This window comes from Girardinichthys multiradiatus, chromosome 5 (assembly GCF_021462225.1).
Source record: "Girardinichthys multiradiatus isolate DD_20200921_A chromosome 5, DD_fGirMul_XY1, whole genome shotgun sequence".
NCBI classification, from domain to species: Eukaryota; Metazoa; Chordata; class Actinopteri; order Cyprinodontiformes; family Goodeidae; genus Girardinichthys; species Girardinichthys multiradiatus.
Window position 1 is genome coordinate 3,516,630 of NC_061798.1, and position 19,645 is coordinate 3,536,274.

The 19,645-nt window shown below is 39.2% G+C and overlaps 1 protein-coding gene across 1 annotated transcript; it reads left to right on the top strand.

Moving 5' to 3' along the window:
• The first annotated feature begins 3 nt into the window (after positions 1–3).
• fbxo8 (F-box protein 8) lies at positions 4–19,019 on the top strand. The gene is made up of 8 exons (XM_047366776.1): positions 4–384; positions 2,901–3,003; positions 3,142–3,225; positions 9,921–10,065; positions 10,156–10,282; positions 10,385–10,503; positions 11,718–11,914; positions 16,779–19,019. Exons 2-8 carry the CDS (start codon positions 2,901–2,903, stop codon positions 16,964–16,966), a joined length of 963 nt encoding a protein of 320 aa, XP_047222732.1. The 5' UTR covers positions 4–384; the 3' UTR covers positions 16,967–19,019.
• The last annotated feature ends 626 nt before the right edge of the window (positions 19,020–19,645 follow it).

The following is a 19,645-nucleotide window of genomic DNA, read 5'->3' on the forward strand; positions in this document are numbered from 1 at the left end:
TTTGTAAAAAGCAGAGAGAATGTCTAGATTTGTGCTTGGATGCTGACGCCCCAATTTTATTTTGTGCTTTTAGCCAGAAAAGAACGGAGATGGAAAGAGGCCGATTATTGTGAACAATGTTGATAACGTTGTTTCAGTGATGGCAGCGGAGGAAGGGGAGGGGCAGCAGTGACAGTATGAGAAGGAGGAGGCTGGAAACAGATGATAGCCCTGTGATAATAGCAATGAACCCCAGTATGGAAGCTTTCTGAATCAGAGCAGCTTATTTGTATGGGTTGGGGTTTGTGCAGGAGATGACTGGGAGCTGGATTTGAGTGCATGAAATCAACATTTTCACTTGTCCTAGTGAGCAGGTCAGGTTGTCAGAGGAATCCCTAAACTCAGGTAGGTGGCAAGAGTTTTTACAAGGTTGTCTCGAAACAATAACGTAATGAAACCGTATACTTGTACAACAAACAATACACGAGTGCTTTAATAACCTACAGTTAAAAAGGGAGACATTTTGGCTCTCTGTTGTCAAGTTAAATTAGCTTGGTAAGCTAGCACGGGGATTTCGCTCAGCTTTTGAGTGAAAGTAAATCCGACCTATCAAATTCTTGTTTAACAACCGCTGTCATTTATTTGACCAATGAGAATGAAGAAAAGGCGGGTTACAGGTCATACGAACTTGCTTGCTGAAAGTTCCATCGTTGATGTTTACAACAGTGCAGTGGATTTGTTTATGCAACACAGCTGATACTGAGACGGAAAGGACAGGGCAGCGTGTTGGACAGCTGCCATCTCAGTCTGGGTTGCTTGTCCACTTAAATACGTCGAGTTATCGTCGAAACTAATTCATTAGGTGCCGAATACAGGAAAACACAGAATAACTGGACTTCTTTAACGTAATAAACGAATTATTAATGCTTGCTGGAACGAGCCCAATGCATTCGCGAACGAAACGAAACCCCACATACATACTTTATATTAATCAAATATAGAAATTGGTTCTGAAGTAAAAACATGGCTTCATATTCTGAGACTATTTTTGATGCTTTTCACCAGTGACCTAAATACTGTCAAACTTGTTTAACCGGTGAACAGTAGTCCTTTCTCAGATATAACCTAAAGCTGTGGCAGTGACACACAAGATGGTTATTGGCTTCCACATTTTTAGATTGTTTTAACAATCTAAAAATGTTCAAAATTGTTCATACACTTAAGGCTAAAATGATTCCAACTCATGGCAGAATTAGGTTTGAACCATGTTTCCTCTGTGTGGAAGTAATATTAACCTTGGTGGGACCTGCAGGGTCCTGGTTTCAGTCCAACAGAGGATCCTTGGGGTGACTTAAAGATTAGGGTGATTGCATTAAGTCCTTCCTACCTCATTCAGACAAAGGGTCAGAATTACAGTAGAGACATGCAAAGAAGCTTGGCAGCAAAAATGAGAAGGATTTGATGGCTGAAAAACAAAAAATTGCTTTTTACTGACTATTGAAAAGAGTATAAATTATTTTTGGCATGCATTTTCCCCTGAAAATATAAAAAAGCAGAGAATAAAAAAAATAAAACCTCTTTTTTAAAAATAAATAACAAAATTTGACTTAATTGTGTAGTATATCTGGTAAACTAAAGAACAATGAAACACTTTGAAAGGTGTTTAATCAAATTTTGAATCAAAGTCAATTTTACCAGTGTTGACTGTTTTCTTCATAACATTGTAAATCCCTTTGACATGCTGCATGCTGCTTTCTCAAATAAAAATGTTCTCTTGTTTTTTTTAGATTCAGTGTTTTAGTAAGTAAATACATTCTTTCACCTAAAAAGCTTCGGTTATCATGTGGATAAATAAGATTTCAGCAGCTAAATAAATGTTTTCCTTACAGCAAATGTTCTCGTGCTTCATAAAATAAGCACTTTGCTTTGACTTTGAACAGAATAATAATTTAATAATAAATGTTTAGTGTTATAACTACTGTTTTTTTTTAAACTGATCACATGTTCTTAGTAAGGTTAAGATCATGGGTCCCAAATTTTGATATCCTGGTCTTTGAACCACTTCGATATTAATTTTGACCTTTTTTCTTTGGACAAAAATGTTCCAGATGCTTCAAACAAAGGAAGGAAGCTTCTTCAAAGAAAGGAACTTTATAGCACTTTCCTTATGTCTGTCCCATAGAACTTCCATCTGTTCTTGATTGCTTTATCGGACAGAAGTGGTTTCTTCTTGTCACATGGCTCTTTTCCAAACTCTTGTCCTCCTTGTGCATGCAGTACTGCTCACACTCGCATGCTGCCATTGCTGCTCAAGCTTTGTGTTGGTGGCTCACAATTCTGTAGGAAATTCCTCAGGACATTCTTGCTGGACAGTCTTGGGCGTTCTAAAGGTTTCCTGATTACACCTCACAGTTTGAAGTTCCTGATGATGCATAGAGCTTTCAGGGTCAATATTCCTTGCAGCAATTTTATTCCATATGAAGTAATTTTGATGGAAATTTAAGGGTGGCTGCATGCTTTTCATTGGATGTAACTGATGCTGATATAACAAAACTATGATAGAGTGATCTTAGCTGGACTCCATCACCTGTGCTAGTAATATGGCTGTACTGAAACAAATGTAGCAAAATACATAAAAAAAAAAACTTTTTTTTTTTAATCTAGAATTTCTGAATGAATTCGCATATGAATAATCTGCACAGTAATAATCATGACAAAAACTGAAGGAAGATCAAATAAATTGTAATCTAATTACGCAATTTGTCTAAACACCTGATTATGTACAATGTTTGTAATGTGAGTGGCAAAGAAGAAGGCAGTGTTCTGCCCTTTGTTACTGTTAGGTACATAAAGATTACTATCAGTCGTCTTAGTTACTTGTATTTTTTTTATTTACTATAAGATGTATCTGCTGTTTGCAGATGGGTCAGGCATTGTGGAGGCTTCCTCCCAGACAACAGCAGCAGCTTCAGGAAGAGCTGGCCGACCAACTGGCTGAGAGCGGAGGAGGAAAACGAGACTACGGTATTTCCACCATTTTTTTTTTATATCACAGGTACAATCTTTGGGACAATATGCAAAGTATGTCTATTTTCAATGGTCAGAGAGAATGGAAATAAAAACTTTGACTGTTTACTATTTCCTTTTTTTTCCTGTTTTTAGGGAGAGATGGGGGCTGTGCCCAGAGAAGGGTTCCACAGCACTGTTACAGCCCTGACATCTATCATCTGCTGAAGACACGCAGAGGTATGAATAATCATCAAGTGCACTTAGAGACTTTCTTCTTTATCAATACATGGTTGAAGGATCATTGTTGTCTTCTGATGAGTTTTGTCTTACAGTCATTAAATGTCCAAACCTAATTAAGTTAAACAGAATATTGCATTGTTCTCTTTTTAATTATAGAAAAATGTCTACTATAAAAAATCTAAACAAAATGTATCAGGTGTTCAGGAAGGATCTTCCTGAATCTTACTTTAGAAAAGATTTTAATCAAGGGCTAAAGAAGAGCTGAATACATTTTTGATATTTGTGTCATTTGTGATATTTGAGTCTGTAATGTTACAGCATTTATTTTGTTATTTTTGCTATGGTGGCTGGTTAAACTGTGGCAAAGTGTTCTACCTTGTAGAAATGAACATGAATGCATTTGACAGCTAGTGAGCTGATGATTTCCGGTTGTTATATACACACAGCCTCTAACACAGCACCGCTTCAGCAACTTTAAATTGATTAAATGAACAGCATTTTCTATCACCATCATGAAGTATGTGTTTTGCTTGTGATGTGCCCCTGTTACATATAGGGCTGCAACTAACAATTATTTTACTAATCAATTAATCTGTTGACTATTTTTTTGGATTAATTGCTTAATAATTGGATAGCAAAAGGTGCTTAATAGGAAATTTCTTACTGTATTGAACCAGGTGAAGCTAAAGCTAGGTCACTTGAGGAGTTCTGGATAGAGCATATATACAGACAAAGAAGGTTTTTCATCTCAAATACAAAATGTATATATTTGTTTTTACAATTTTGGCCTAATTACTGCCCTGAGTGGGTTGTTCTTTTGGGAAACGGCATGTTTGTGAGTCTGCATACGCCAGTTAATGATTATTCAATTACTAAATTAGTTGATCATTATTTCAATAGAAAGGAGGAAAGACATGCAGCAAAGGTCAGGAATCAAACCCAGGACAGCTAGGTTGAGGACTATAGGCTTTGTATATGGGGCACCCGCTCTTCCGCTGTCCATGCAATACCACCACGATCAAGTTATGTTATTATTGGAGAATTGCTGATACATTTGAATAAAGTCTATTAAAGTGTCGCTAATGTGTTGTATATATGTGGTTTCTGAGCTGCAAGCTCAGGCCACCGAGTTTCTTGACATGAGCAGATATCTGCATGCATCTCATCATGGCTGCTACAGTATCAGATGCATAGAAAATGAGCATTTTTGATTAAAGCCACGCATCTTTACACCCATTGAAATGCAATTTATACATGTAATAGTATAACGGTAGTATTAATTAATAGCATCAACACAAACATGATGCTATGCAGTACGATAGAGAGCACTGTCTCATCCTGGCACATCAAACAATGGGGTTATGTGTATGGAAATGAGCATGAACACAAAGGGTTTTGTCTGAAAATGCTTAACATTTAGGACGTTTATTTTGACTTCAATGTGCTGATTTACAATGTCTTACAAATGTTTCATTTTTCACATTTTGTCTCTTCACAACCACTGACTCTATCAAGTTTTACTGTAATTAAACAAAGCAAGCACATTGTTTTTGAGTTGGAAAATGATTTTAAAAAGTAAATGAAAATCAGAATATGATGTGTATTTTTATTTAGCCCCCCTGAGTCAATATGATTTAGAACCACCTTTTGCTGCACTTACATCTGCTAGTCCTTTGGGGCATGGCTGTACCAGCCTTACACATCTACACACTCTAATTTTTATCTTATTATTTGCTAAATAGCTGAAGCTTGATCTGAATGGGTGCAGAGTGTCTGTGAAAAACATTTTGTTTTTGCAACAGATGACAACAGTGCAAACTTTATTAAATTATAAATATATATATATATACATATATACAGGTCCTTCTCAAAATATTAGCATATTGTGATAAAGTTCATTATTTTCCATAATGTCATGATGAAAATTTAACATTCATATATTTTAGATTCATTGCACACTAACTGAAATATTTCAGGTCTTTTATTGTCTTAATACGGATGATTTTGGCATACAGCTCATGAAAACCCAAAATTCCTCTCACAAAATTAGCATATTTCATCCGACCAATAAAAGAAAAGTGTTTTTAATACAAAAAACGTCAACCTTCAAATAATCATGTACAGTTATGCACTCAATACTTGGTCGGAAATCCTTTTGCAGAAATGACTGCTTCAATGTGGCGTGGCATGGAGGCAATCAGCCTGTGGCACTGCTGAGGTCTTATGGAGGCCCAGGATGCTTCGATAGCGGCCTTTAGCTCATTCAGAGTGTTGGGTCTTGAGTCTCTCAACGTTCTCTTCACAATATCCCACAGATTCTCTATGGGGTTCAGGTCAGGAGAGTTGGCAGGCCAATTGAGCACAGTGATACCATGGTCAGTAAACCATTTACCAGTGGTTTTGGCACTGTGAGCAGGTGCCAGGTCGTGCTCAAAAATGAAATCTTCATCTCCATAAAGCTTTTCAGCAGATGGAAGCATGAAGTGCTCCAAAATCTCCTGATAGCTAGCTGCATTGACCCTGCCCTTGATAAAACACAGTGGACCAACACCAGCAGCTGACACGGCACCCCAGACCATCACTGACTGTGGGTACTTGACACTGGACTTCTGGCATTTTGGCATTTCCTTCTCCCCAGTCTTCCTCCAGACTCTGGCACCTTGATTTCTGAATGACATGCAGAATTTGCTTTCATCCGAAAAAAGTACTTTGGATCACTGAGCAACAGTCCAGTGCTGCTTCTCTGTAGCCCAGGTCTGGGGAATGCGGCACCTGTAGCCCATTTCCTGCACACGCCTGTGCACGGTGGCTCTGGATGTTTCTACTCCAGACTCAGTCCACTGCTTCCGCAGGTCCCCCAAGGTCTGGAATCGGCCCTTCTCCACAATCTTCCTCAGGGTCCGGTCACCTCTTCTCGTTGTGCAGCGTTTTCTGCCACACTTTTTCCTTCCCACAGACTTCCCACTGAGGTGCCTTGATACAGCACTCTGGGAACAGCCTATTCGTTCAGAAATGTCTTTCTGTGTCTTACCCTCTTGCTTGAGGGTGTCAATAGTGGCCTTCTGGACAGCAGTCAGGTCGGCAGTCTTACCCATGATCGGGGTTTTGAGTGATGAACCAGGCTGGGAGTTTTAAAGGCCTCAGGAATCTTTTGCAGGTGTTTAGAGTTAACTCGTTGATTCAGATGATTAGGTTCATAGCTCGTTTAGAGACCCTTTTAATGATATGCTAATTTTGTGAGATAGGAATTATGGGTTTTCATGAGCTGTATGCCAAAATCATCCGTATTAAGACAATAAAAGACCTGAAATATTTCAGTTAGTGTGCAATGAATCTAAAATATATGAATGTTAAATTTTCATCATGACATTATGGAAAATAATGAACTTTATCACAATATGCTAATATTTTGAGAAGGACCTGTACATACACTGCTAAAAATAAAGAAAGAAATCAAGGGAACACTCAAATAACACGTCCTAGATCTGAATGAATGAAATATTCTCATTGAATACTTTGTTCTGTATAAAGTTGAAAATGCTGACAACAAAATCAGACAAAAATCATCAATGGAAATTAAATTTATTAACCAATAGAGGCCTGAATTTGGAGTCACACATAAAATTAAAGTGGAAAAACAAACTAGAGGCTGATCCAACTTTGATGTAATGTCCTTAAAACAAGTCAAAATGAGGCTCAGTATTGTGTGTGACCTCCATGTGTCTGTATGACCTCCCTACAACACCTGGACATGCTCCTGATGAGACGGTGGATGGTCTCCTGAGGGATCTCCTCCCAGACCTGGACTAAAGCATCCACCAACTCCTGGACAGTCTGTGGTACAACGTGACGTTGGTGGATGGAGCGAGACATGATGTTCCAGATGTGCTCAATCAGATTCAGGTCTGGGGAACGGGTGGGCCAGTCCATAGCTTCAATGTCTTCATCTTGCAGGAACTGCTGACACACTCCAGCCACATGAGGTCTAGCATTGTCCTGAATTAGGAGGAACCCAGGGCCAACTGCACCAGCATATGGTCTCACAAGAGGTCTGAGGATCTCATCTTGGTACCTAATGGCAGTCAGGTTACCTCTGGCGAGCACATGGAAAGAAATGCCACCCCACACCATTACTGACCCACTGCCAAACCGGTCATGCTGAAGGATGTTGCAGGCAGCAGATCGCTCTCCACGGTGTCTCCAGACTCTGTCACGTCTGTCACATGTGCTCAGTGTGAACCTGCTTTCATCTGTGAAGACCACAGGGCGCCAGTGGTGAATTTGCCAATCCTGGTGTTCTCTGGCAAATGCCAAGCATCCTGCACGGTGTTGGGCTGTGAGCACAACCTCCATTTGTGGACGTCGGGCCCTCATACCATCCTCATGGAGTCGGTTTCTAACCGTTTGTGCAGACACATGCACATTTGTGGTCTGCTGGAGGTCATTCTGCAGGGCTCTGGCAGTGCTCCTCCTGTTCCTCCTTGCACTAAGGTGGAGGTAGCGGTCCTGCTGCTGGGTTGTTGTCCTCCTACGTCCTCCCCACGTCTCCTGGTGTACTGGCCTGTCTCCTGGTAGCGCCTCCAAGCTCTGGACACTACGCTGACAGACACAGCAAACCTTCTTGTCACAGCTCACATTGATGTGCCATCCTGGATGAGCTGCACTACCTGAGCCACTTGTGTGGGTTGTAGAGTCCATCTCATGCTACCACGAGTGTGAAAGCACCACCAACATTCAAAAGTGACCAAAACATCAGCCAGAAAGCATAGGTACTGAGAAGTGGTCTGTGGTCCCACCTGCAGAACCACTCATTTATTGAGTGTCTTGCTAATCATCAAAGATTTCCCCCTGTTGTCTTTTCCATTAGCACAACATCATGTGAAATTGATTGTCAATCAGTGTTGCTTCCTAAGTGGACAATTTGATTTCACAGAAGTTTGATTTACTTGGAGTTATATTGTGTTGTTTAAGTGTTCCCTTTATTTTTTTGAGCTGATGTCTAGGCCATTGTAACAAATGTATGTATTTTGATCTAAATAACTCCATTGTAGGTCTGGCTGTATGTTTCGGTTTGTTGTTCTGCTGGAACGTGAACCTTCACCACAGTCTCAAGTATTTTTCAGCCTCTTTCTAGATTTTCCTCCAGGATTGAGTTCAGGAAATTTGAGGTCAGGGCTAAGTCTTCATCTGAACATAAAAGAACACTTTCGGGATAAATTAGAGCAGAGACTCTGATCCAGGCCTTTTCATCCAACATCAGTGTCACAAATGAACTTCTAGGAGTACGATCCAAAATTCCCATAAACACATTCCTAAATCTTGTGGAAAGCCTTTCCAGAAGAGATAAAGCTGTTATAGCAGCAACGTCTGGGCTAACATCATATTAAACCCTATGGATTATGAATGGGATGTTACCCAGGTTCATATAAAGGCAACTGACCATATACTTCTCGTGTAACTTCAACCTATGGATTCCTTGAAGACCCTTGATGAAATCACCTGGCAGTAACCAGTAAATGCTAATAGTGTCTGTTTGGTGTCCGTTTTGTTGGCTGAGAAGCTGTGAAAGTGTTTTTCTGAGTCTTTAAGTTGTTGAGCAGCTGTCTGCAAAAGTTTGTGATGTCAGACTTGATCACGCACTTTACTAAGAAAAATATCACTGTGAGGTCTTCACCTACACTCACCTAACCCACAGTTCTTTAGTGTTTTTCTCTTAGTCTTGTTTGAAAATGCATTAAAGCATAGCATTGGTGGAGGGAAAATATTATGAAGATTTAAAAAAGATCAAAGAATCCAGTCACAATGAGCTTGTGATGTGGGTTTGTAGCAATAAAGCTCCAAATAAACTATTACTGTTAAGAACAGTTGTACTTTATCATGTTACTTTGCCACACAAACATTATTATGCTCATAGAATTAAGAAAACATGATGAAAACATCACAGATCATTTTGAATTTCAAAAAAGCTTTAATACTTAAACATTTATTCACAGGCTGCTCACATTCCCATTCCAGACCAATCATGTGAATCCTGATTAGGTCAAAGACCTGAGCGCTTTGAGACATTGGTCTTCAAAGAATTGTGACATGGAATAATAATGTATTCTTTCATAAAGGATGGTGCAGTGTCTCCATTGGTAAAACGGCTAATTAAAATGCAGCTGGACCCCTACTTGGAATAGTGGTCACTGGTGTTTTCCAACACAACGGCACAGTTGCCACTAGGGGGAGTGCTAACACTGTTCCACTCTGATACTAAGACATCCCTTTACAGGAGTTTGCATTTATACAGAAGCAAGCATTCATGAAATCTTTCTGTTTTTCCTTCTATCATCTTCTTTTATTTTCAAAATGTCCAAAAAGCAACAGAAAAGATTCATAAAAGCATCTAACTGCATCATTGTGAGACAAACGGCTCCTAGAAACCACAGCGAGTCCAGCTAAGTGTTTGGTCCAAGCCCACATTGCTCAGAATAGCTCATTGTTGTGTAAAGGTCTATTAGAAAGTAAAGATGCTGCATTTATAGAATGAAAGTAGTACTATAGAATCACCTGTGTTCAAATGGTTTGTATTCCTTCAGACCAATTGGCATATTGAATTTTATATTGAATTTTCTAGATTTTGCCAACAGGGAAGACTTTATTAGATCTACATATTTGTTTTCTATATACATCTGTTTTTGTGGTTGTAGGTAAAGTGCAGCATGGGTTTATAGATCTGGAGATGCTTCCACCTGAACTAGGTATTACTATCCTCTCGTACCTGAATGCTACTGATCTGTGCCTGGCTGGCTGTGTCTGGCAGGACCTGGGAAATGATGAATATTTGTGGCAGGGGTAAGCAGCTTGACTACATTATCATTGAGATTTCTTTTACCATTGAAGGTAGGTAATGTTTTTCATATGTGCTGTTTTATAATCCATCAGGCTGTGCAAGTCGACATGGGGACACTGCTCCATCTACAACAAGAGACTACCTGCTGGCTTCTCATATCGAAGACTCTACCTTCAGCTAGATGAGGGTAGCCTGACATTCAATGCTAACCCACAGGAGGTTAGCCATGCACAGACATCCCACACCTCAGGTCCTGTAGATGTTCTGCCACAGCTACATGCTGTAATTTCTTCATCTTTTCCTCTTGGTGTCTTCATGTAGGGTATCGGCTATTTCATGTCTAAAGGAATACTAATAGATCATCCCACAGAGCTGGCCAAGTTCATTTTCTACACCAGACGGCTCAACTGGAAGATGTTGAGGATTTACCTGGATGAGAGGTAAACAGATTAACACAAATACACGTTTTCCTATATTACATTTCTTCACATAGTTCAGATTCATTGAAGGAATTATGAATGAGATTCTCACTGTATGATAACGTTGATTATTAATATTACAGATTCACAGTATTTACACAGAAAATTCAAACTAAATATGCAACAAGATCTGACTGTATTTAAAACAGGAAAGCAGCAATTATTTTTACTTATGCTCTATTGATTATAAGAGTTAGTGCGATGTTATGTATAATCTTGATTGGTAATTTAAATTTTGATACATCTGCAAAATGAAATATCTTGAATAAACATATGCTAAATATAGTAGTAGTTTTTAACTGAATGTTCTGCAGAATATTCTACCTTTTTGTCTTTTTGCTTGTTATAGAGTAATAGCAAGCTGATATTAGCTGTTAATTAGTTGGGTTAGTATAGAGCCTGCTCAACAGACATGCTGCTTGTCTGTATTTTTATTAAAGGAATGCTGTTGGAAGAGCGATGGGTGGTTCTCTTTCGGTTGGAAATATTTCCAAGCAACTGAACTTGTCTGTTTCAGCCAGCTGACTTACAGTACGCAGCATAGGTGCGGGATATGCAGCGGTGCATTACTCGGTTTATGCCATGTGAAGCCAGAGAATCGTTCTGACATGTTTAAACTGTAGGAACGGTGTGATGGAGAGTGACCAGTAACCAGCCCATGCCCAGCAGAAATATGTTTGCTGCTGTAGCATGTAGGAAAAACATGGTACATGGTTTCATTTCAAACTGAATTGAAATGGTGGTTTATGTTGCTAAATTGAACAGTATCTAAATATCACTTACAGAGGAAAGTTGGGAACAGTTAAATTGTCGATTAGGTATCTGATCATATATTAAGAAGTGTTCTGCCTTAGAGTTTATTATTTGTACTTGACCCTTTCATACCAAAATAATCTCATTTCCAGCGTCTTTGTTGTTGTTGTGTTTTGGCATATTATATGATGGATTTGCATTACAGATGTATATTTGCATTGCAATTAGAATTTATATGACTGTTCCTGCCTTCTTGGAAGTCTACCCAACTTGGAAGGAATCAGCTTGAAATTCTAAATTTGGAGTGTTTTTCTAAGCTCCTATTTTACCTCCTAATTAACATGTACAACTTTAATTAACAAAAACCAACAAAGTTACTGCAGTTTATTGGTATTCATGGGAATATTCCTTTGTCTGTTCAGGCGAGATGTCTTGGATGAGTTGGTGACTCTTCATAACTTCAGCAACCAGTTCCTCCCTAATGCTCTGAGGGATTTCTTCCGACACATACATGCACCCGAGGAGAGAGGAGAGTATCTGGAAACACTCATCACCAAGTTCAGCCACAGATTTTGCACCTGTAACCCTGGCCTAGTCCATGACCTTGGCCTTAGCCCTGGTAAGATCTTGCACATGTTTGTGCTGTATATTGAATGTATTTAGGAAATGCTTTTTTGTAAAATTATTGATCCATTGATAATTTATTAGATTTTGCCTCCAGTAATCTAAATATTTGTCTGTTTATTATTATTAAACAAGAGTTCTCCCAAATGTATCCAGCTTTTAGTTTATATGAGCACAAACAGACTGCAGAACAAACAGTAAGAGTAAAGCAGGAGACAGAGTAATGCTTTGTGTTGTACCTTACCCATTGAGCTGTTTCCTTTTGGAAGCCATGGCCTAAGATGCTATGATATCAGTTTACAAACACAACACTCATGACTACCGCCCGTTGCTAGATGATTCATTCCATTTCATTTTTGGAGTTTTGTCTCTCGGCAACTATAAACATCAATTACTGGAATTTTATGTGATAGACCAACACAAAGCAGTGCATCATTTTGAGTGGGAACAAACAGATTTATATTCAGCTCCTCTGAGTGAACACTTTGTAGATTCTCTGTTTGCTTTGATTACAGCTGCAAGCTTTTGGGGTAAATGGGCTGGCTTTTCTAGCTCAGGGGCACATTGAGGAGGGTGCTGGAATCAAACCCACAAATCTTTCATTGCAAGACTTCTCTACCCACTAAGTAACAGCCACCCCATAAAGCATGTCCATACGAGTATCTAGAAAGCGAGATGCCTATTCCTCTTTGCAAAACAGATGGGATGGGGAAGGCAATTGGTTTATCTGAATTTCATTTAGGGGTAAAGAGCTGAATACAAATGCAGACCACTCTTCTCCGGTAATTTGTAAGAAACATTTGAAAAACATGTATCATTTTTCTGCCACTTCACAGTTATGCACTTTTTTAAATTGTTCTATCAGATAAAATTCCAAGAAAATTTGAGTTTGAGGTTTTAACAGTAGAAAAATATGACAAAAATGTAAGTAGTTATAAATGTATCTCTAAAGCCTGAATCCACTTTCACTTCTGACATTCCAGCTGTTTCTCATCTAATTTCTATTTATTTATTCTTCACCCAAACTTTTTCATTCAGCAAAAATACACCTCCTTTGTGTCTTATTTCATAGTTTGTCTTTCTTCCATTGCACAACTTTGTACATAGTTTTTATTGATTTCCACCTGGTGGTGGACTTTGTTCCCAGAAACTCTTGCCTTTATTTGAAAAATCTATCTCTTCCCTCCCAGAAAATAGTGGTTCAATATAAATATATTTCCATACAACAAGAAAGATTACAGCAGTCTACATATTTTCATTTATAGGATATAAAGAATCAATTGGGTAGAATGAATAGCCTGACCTGTACACTTAGGTACAAACTAACTACCAGGGCTGTTAATGTTTCAGCACAGATTGTCCAGTCTGAAAGTGAAGGTTTACCTTCATCTAATCCCTGGCTTGAGTCTTCTTAGTGAAGCATGAATTTACCCACTTAAGGCTTTTTTTCAAGCCATTAGACAGTAGACAAACAAATCCCTCATTTGGTTCCCCTTAACTTTTGGACCTACTAGTATGAGTAGTCACGTAGCAGGAGTAGTGTGTAGGACTTAACTCTAGGAGTAGTGTGTAGGACTTAACTCTAGGAGTAGTGTGTAGGACTTAACTCTAGGAGTAGTGTGTAGGACTTAACTCTAGGAGTAGTGTGTAGGACTTAACTCTAGGAGTAGTGTGTAGGACTTAACTCTAGGAGTAGTGTGTAGGACTTAACTCTAGGAGTGGTGTGTAGGACTTAACTCTAGGAGTAGTGTGTAGGACTTAACTCTAGGAGTAGTGTGTAGGACTTAACTCTAGGAGTAGTGTGTAGGACTTAACTCTAGGAGTGGTGTGTAGGACTAAACTCTAGGAGTAGTGTGTAGGACTTAACTCTAGGAGTAGTGTGTAGGACTTAACTCTAGGAGTAGTGTGTAGGACTTAACTCTAGGAGTAGTGTGTAGGACTTAACTCTAGGAGTAGTGTGTAGGACTTAACTCTAGGAGTAGTGTGTAGGACTTAACTCTAGGAGTAGTGTGTAGGACTTAACTCTAGGAGTAGTGTGTAGGACTTAACTCTAGGAGTAGTGTGTAGGACTTAACTCTAGGAGTAGTTTGTAGGACTTAACTCTAGGAGTAGTGTGTAGGACTTAACTCTAGGAGTAGTGTGTAGGACTTAACTCTAGGAGTAGTGTGTAGGACTTAACTCTAGGAGTAGTGTGTAGGACTTAACTCTAGGAGTAGTGTGTAGGACTTAACTCTAGGAGTAGTGTGTAGGACTTAACTCTAGGAGTAGTGTGTAGGACTTAACTCTAGGAGTAGTGTGTAGGACTTAACTCTAGGAGTAGTGTGTAGGACTTAACTCTAGGAGTAGTGTGTAGGACTTAACTCTAGGAGTAGTGTGTAGGACTTAATTCTAGGAGTAGTGTGTAGGACTTAACTCTAGGAGTAGTGTGTAGGACTTAACTCTAGGAGTAGTGTGTAGGACTTAACTCTAGGAGTAGTGTGTAGGACTTAACTCTAGGAGTAGTGTGTAGGACTTAACTCTAGGAGTAGTGTGTAGGACTTAATTCTAGGAGTAGTGTGTAGGACTTAACTCTAGGAGTAGTGTGTAGGACTTAACTCTAGGAGTAGTGTGTAGGACTTAACTCTAGGAGTAGTGTGTAGGACTTAACTCTAGGAGTAGTGTGTAGGACTTAATTCTAGGAGTAGTGTGTAGGACTTAACTCTAGGAGTAGTGTGTAGGACTTAACTCTAGGAGTAGTGTGTAGGACTTAACTCTAGGAGTAGTGTGTAGGACTTAACTCTAGGAGTAGTGTGTAGGACTTAACTCTAGGAGTAGTGTGTAGGACTTAACTCTAGGAGTGGTGTGTAGGACTTAACTCTAGGAGTAGTGTGTAGGACTTAACTCTAGGAGTAGTGTGTAGGACTTAACTCTAGGAGTAGTGTGTAGGACTTAACTCTAGGAGTAGTGTGTAGGACTTAACTCTAGGAGTAGTGTGTAGGACTTAACTCTAGGAGTAGTGTGTAGGACTTAACTCTAGGAGTAGTGTGTAGGACTTAACTCTAGGAGTAGTGTGTAGGACCTAACTCTAGGAGTAGTGTGTAGGACTTAACTCTAGGAGTAGTGTGTAGGACTTAACTCTAGGAGTAGTGTGTAGGACTTAACTCTAGGAGTAGTGTGTAGGACCTAACTCTAGGAGTAGTGTGTAGGACTTAACTCTAGGAGTAGTGTGTAGGACCTAACTCTAGGAGTAGTGTGTAGGACTTAACTCTAGGAGTAGTGTGTAGGACTTAACTCTAGGAGTAGTGTGTAGGACTTAACTCTAGGAGTAGTGTGTAGGACTTAACTCTAGGAGTAGTGTGTAGGACTTAACTCTAGGAGTAGTGTGTAAGACTTAACTCTAAGCTATTAATGAATGAAAGGCAGTTCAGTCAGCATTCAGACAAAGAGAAACAATGGCCTGCCCTGGTAGAGATCTTATTACAGTAGCATTGACTTGCATAGAAAAACATAGAAAACAATAGCTTTTGGATTAGTTTACATTTATTTGGTGCAGAAAATTTCTTCAAATCCCATACTCAGTTATTGAAGGTTTGATCACAGATTCTAGGAGCAAATAATTAGTATTCCATGATTTTCTGTTCCTTTGGGTATAAATATGATGTGACGCAGAGACCCGTTTCTTTTAGCCATTGGCAGCTAGGTTAGATGTAGAAACATCTTTTCTGACCACAACACACAGTAAGCAGGTAGGTAGGAAAGTAAACACAACCACTGAAGCTCACTGTTAGAGAACTGTAGCAAAGAGTAGCATGTTGGAGCCTCTATGTCTCCTTTGCAACCTTTAGATGCTATCTGACTAGTTGTTTGGGACTGATGCCACAAAAACATTTTCTGTCCTATTATCATCAATGCAAGCATCTAAGGTTTGCTAAACCCTACTGGGAACTGGGTGATTGGGTTAGATGAGACTAAGCTTTTCAGAAACCCCAGGTGGGTTTGGTGCAAAACTAAAGATCAACATGTGGAAAAAGCATTAAATGCCCACTGTTAGGTTTGGTGGATGATCTCTGCACCTGTTTCACATCTAAAGGTCTTGGGAAATCTGTCTTTAAAACAGAGGGACATTTGAAATAAAAATCTGGTGGGCTGTACCTGAACACTGAAATAGGGTCATAACTTAGTCTTTCAGCCGGATAATGATCCCAAATATAGCCAAGGCAACACTGAAATAGTTCACTAGACAAAATAGACCTCCTACCAATCCATGCTCTTTGGCCTAATTCCTGTAGAAAACCCATAGAGTGAGATCCTCTGGAAGATCTAGACAGATTTTGTAAAGAGGAATGGTCTAAGATTTCTCTCTGTATGCTCTAACCCTGTGAAATGTTATAGGAGAAGATTAGGTGATGTCCTGTTGGCAAAATATGGCTGTACAAAGTATTAACAGCGGGTGGGGTGCAACAGTTGTACTATTGTTAAAAGCAATTATTTTTCAATTATATTTCCTCATAGAATAAATGTAGTCAAACTAAAGATTAGAGGGTTTTTACACATCTTTACTAGATGCAGCGGCACCTATGTCTACACTCTCTGTGAAATGTCCACTGCTCAAAAATTAAAGAATTACTCTTTAATCAGAATATAATATGACGTGGGTCAAACTTCTGGAATATTAATCTGGTCAGTTCAGTAGTAGAGGGGGTTGTTAATTAGTTTATTTATTTCTTTTTCTGTGACTTTATTGAGGCTCAGCAGGAGTGACAGATCTGTAGGTACTGCACAAAGAATTCCTATGTGCCCTGACAGTATCTACATGTACAAGAGTATTCTTTATTCTTGATGGTTATTGTTATAATGAGTTGTCTGTTTTCTCTCTGCAGATGCTGTGTACGTGCTGTGCTACAGTCTGATCCTGCTGTCCATCGACCTCACCAGCCCTCATGTGAAAAACAAAATGTCAAAGAGGGAGTTCATCAGGAACACTCGGCGAGCTGCTCATAATGTCTCCGAGGACTTTGTAGGCCATCTGTATGATAACATATACCTGATCGGCCACGTGGCTGCGTAGCTTCACTTACTGAGTGATAGCGACTGGGGATCAGACTTCATTGCACCAATGGAACACTGAGGAAATTCATTTGAGCAAATTCTAAATCCTGGAAGCAATATTACATTCGATTGCTACTAAGTTTTATTAGACAGGCTATAACGATAACATTTCAACAAGTTCACTGAAAGAGAAGAGAGATTTTGCTATCAAATATCAGTAGTTCATAGTCTTTAATCAAAGGTGTAAGTGAAGCTTGTGGAGTTTGCCCAAAAACATGAACTCTAAACGAGGGTTTTTACAGAAACTCTAATTTTTGCACTGAAATCTGAAGATTGGAGGAGGAAGAATGAAAATGAAAAAGCACTGCCCTCAGTCTCCTCCAGCTGCCAGGAAAGGTCTGCTGGTGTCCTACCCACTATGTGCTGCTCCTAGCTCCTCAGCTTGGCCTTACCTTATCATTGATGGAACAGAGGTTTCTCTAACACTGCTCACATGCTGACAATGACACATTGGTGAAGATCAGTTGTGTTTGACACATTGTGAATCTTTAAATTAAAACTTCTGTTTGGTTCAGTTGAAAGTCAGATGAAAATATCCCACTCATATAGCAACATTTTTCTGAATATCTGACATTTTCTCTGGGTTTGCTCAGGGAAGTGCTCAGCAACCACACTTAAGCCTGAGCTGAGCACTTCACAATTCACATGTAAGCTTAATCAGTTCATACCTGTAAGGTGTAAAAGGAGAAACTCCTACCAGAAGGGAATAACCTGCTGTCTGAAGGGAAGATTAGATGCAGTCTGACAACTTTTTCCAAACTGCTCTGTTTGAAGTACTAAAGTGGTGAATTTGACTGCGTTAAATTACAGAATATGGGATTGAATTGGATCAAATGGAATTGAATTGTTGTGGTATTTACTGAATGGAATTAAATTACAGCAGGTTTTAATTTGACTTGTTCTGATATAGCCTTCAGGTCTTCTGTCATTAATAAGTGCTTTTAAAATATGCTGATCTCAACTGAAAAACACTACATTTAGTAATGTCAGCTTAGGTGATAACAGCAGTTATTGTTTTTGGTGCAGCAGACAGGTTGGAGGTTTTCCTTTCCTGCTCACCAGTCTAAGATCCTTAAACAAGCTAAAACTGTTCTGTTTGCCTTTACAGAGTCCATGTCGTCTGATCATGCCGAGCATAATTAAGACCACTGTGTGAATTCCTGAGCTTTTAGAACAAATACTTTGTACTGCTGGTTCTTCCCATTAAACACATTGTCTGACATGGCACAGTGTGAAATTATGAAGCACGTCATTGTAAATGATAAAAAATAGCAAAAATTCAGTTTGTTTCATTCTCTGTCCTCTTTAGTCATACAGGTAAAGGTAAAGAGTCTTATACATGTAGTGATTTCAGCTCACTGAACTGTTAAAGTTGAATGTGTTCAGAATTTACTCTGTAATGCAGATCACATGGATTGTTCCACTGCCACAGTAGTGATGGGGTCGACCTTCCATCACCAATGGTGAGGGCACGGTTGATAAATGCGGTGTGCTGAGTTAGGTCCAGATAGTTCTTGCCTGTGGATGTATTTTTATCCCATTTACTACAAATGTATAATTCCTGCAGTTGATTTGCAGCTCATTTCACTGTTTTAACCAGAACTGCTAAAACATCCGAATCCCTGCTACATTTATTTTTTTGTAACCAACACTACAGCTTGACCTGAAAGTCTGTCTGAAAAGTAGATTGCCCCTGCTGAAGTTTCAGTAAGCATTCATTTATGCTGATGAAGTGCTGTCGAGAAAAAATAGAAGAGTTTTATTTATTTATCTCAATAGTAATGTGTTTTTCCTAATATATGGATCATTTGAAGTGAGAGATTCCATTTGTCCTTGTTTTGGGTTGTTTTTACTGGAGTTGGAAAGTGTGAAAGCCTGTTAATCTATATTTGTAGGATAGGTGGGGGAGATGAGGCATCTGAAAGACTGAACAGCAAATTGAGGCAGGAAGAGTCTGTAAAGGCTGGGCTGGAGAAATGTACCTAAACTAAATAAAATGAAACTCAGCTTGGTTTTTTTTCCCATTTGTTTAAGTCTGTGAAATACTGCCAGCTGTTCCATTTTAAACTAAACAAATTTAAGAGACTTAAAGCCCCTCTGAGGTATAGTTTTAAAAGCCTGCTGACTGCAACCATAGCAACGAGTATGATGGTACTATAGGATGAATGAATGTAGGATTATTGGATTGTAAACAATGGCTGATCCATTTACTCTATTGGTTTAAAGAAACATACATCCAGAGCTGGCCACACTTACTGGGCCCTCTGGTAAATATGTGCAGAAACTCCTTAAAATATACTCACTGGCCAATTTATTAGACACCCCTTGCTAGTTCCAAGTCTCACCTTTTTCACTTTAGAACAGCCGTGGATCTATGTAGCATAGATTCAACAAGGTGTCTAAAATGTTCATCAGAGTCTATGGTCCAAACTGGCATAATAGCATCACACAGTTGCTACAGATCTGTTGGCTGGACATGAATGATGCGAATTTTGCACCACATCTTAAAGATGCTCTATTAGAAACAGATCTGGTGAGTGGAGGCCATTGTGGTACATTGAACTTATTGTTATGTAACACTCTTGACCTCTTTCTCTTCTGAAGCCTTGGGAACCTTGTTAGACATCTGGCATCATGG

Coding starts and splice junctions, on each gene's coding strand:
- fbxo8 (XM_047366776.1), top strand. CDS start 2,901: ATGGGTCAGGCATTGTGGAGGCTTCCTCCCAGACAACAGCAGCAGCTT. Junction 3,004..3,141: donor AGGAGGAAAACGAGACTACG/GTATTTCCACCA, acceptor TCCTGTTTTTAG/GGAGAGATGGGGGCTGTGCC. Junction 10,066..10,155: donor GATGAATATTTGTGGCAGGG/GTAAGCAGCTTG, acceptor ATAATCCATCAG/GCTGTGCAAGTCGACATGGG.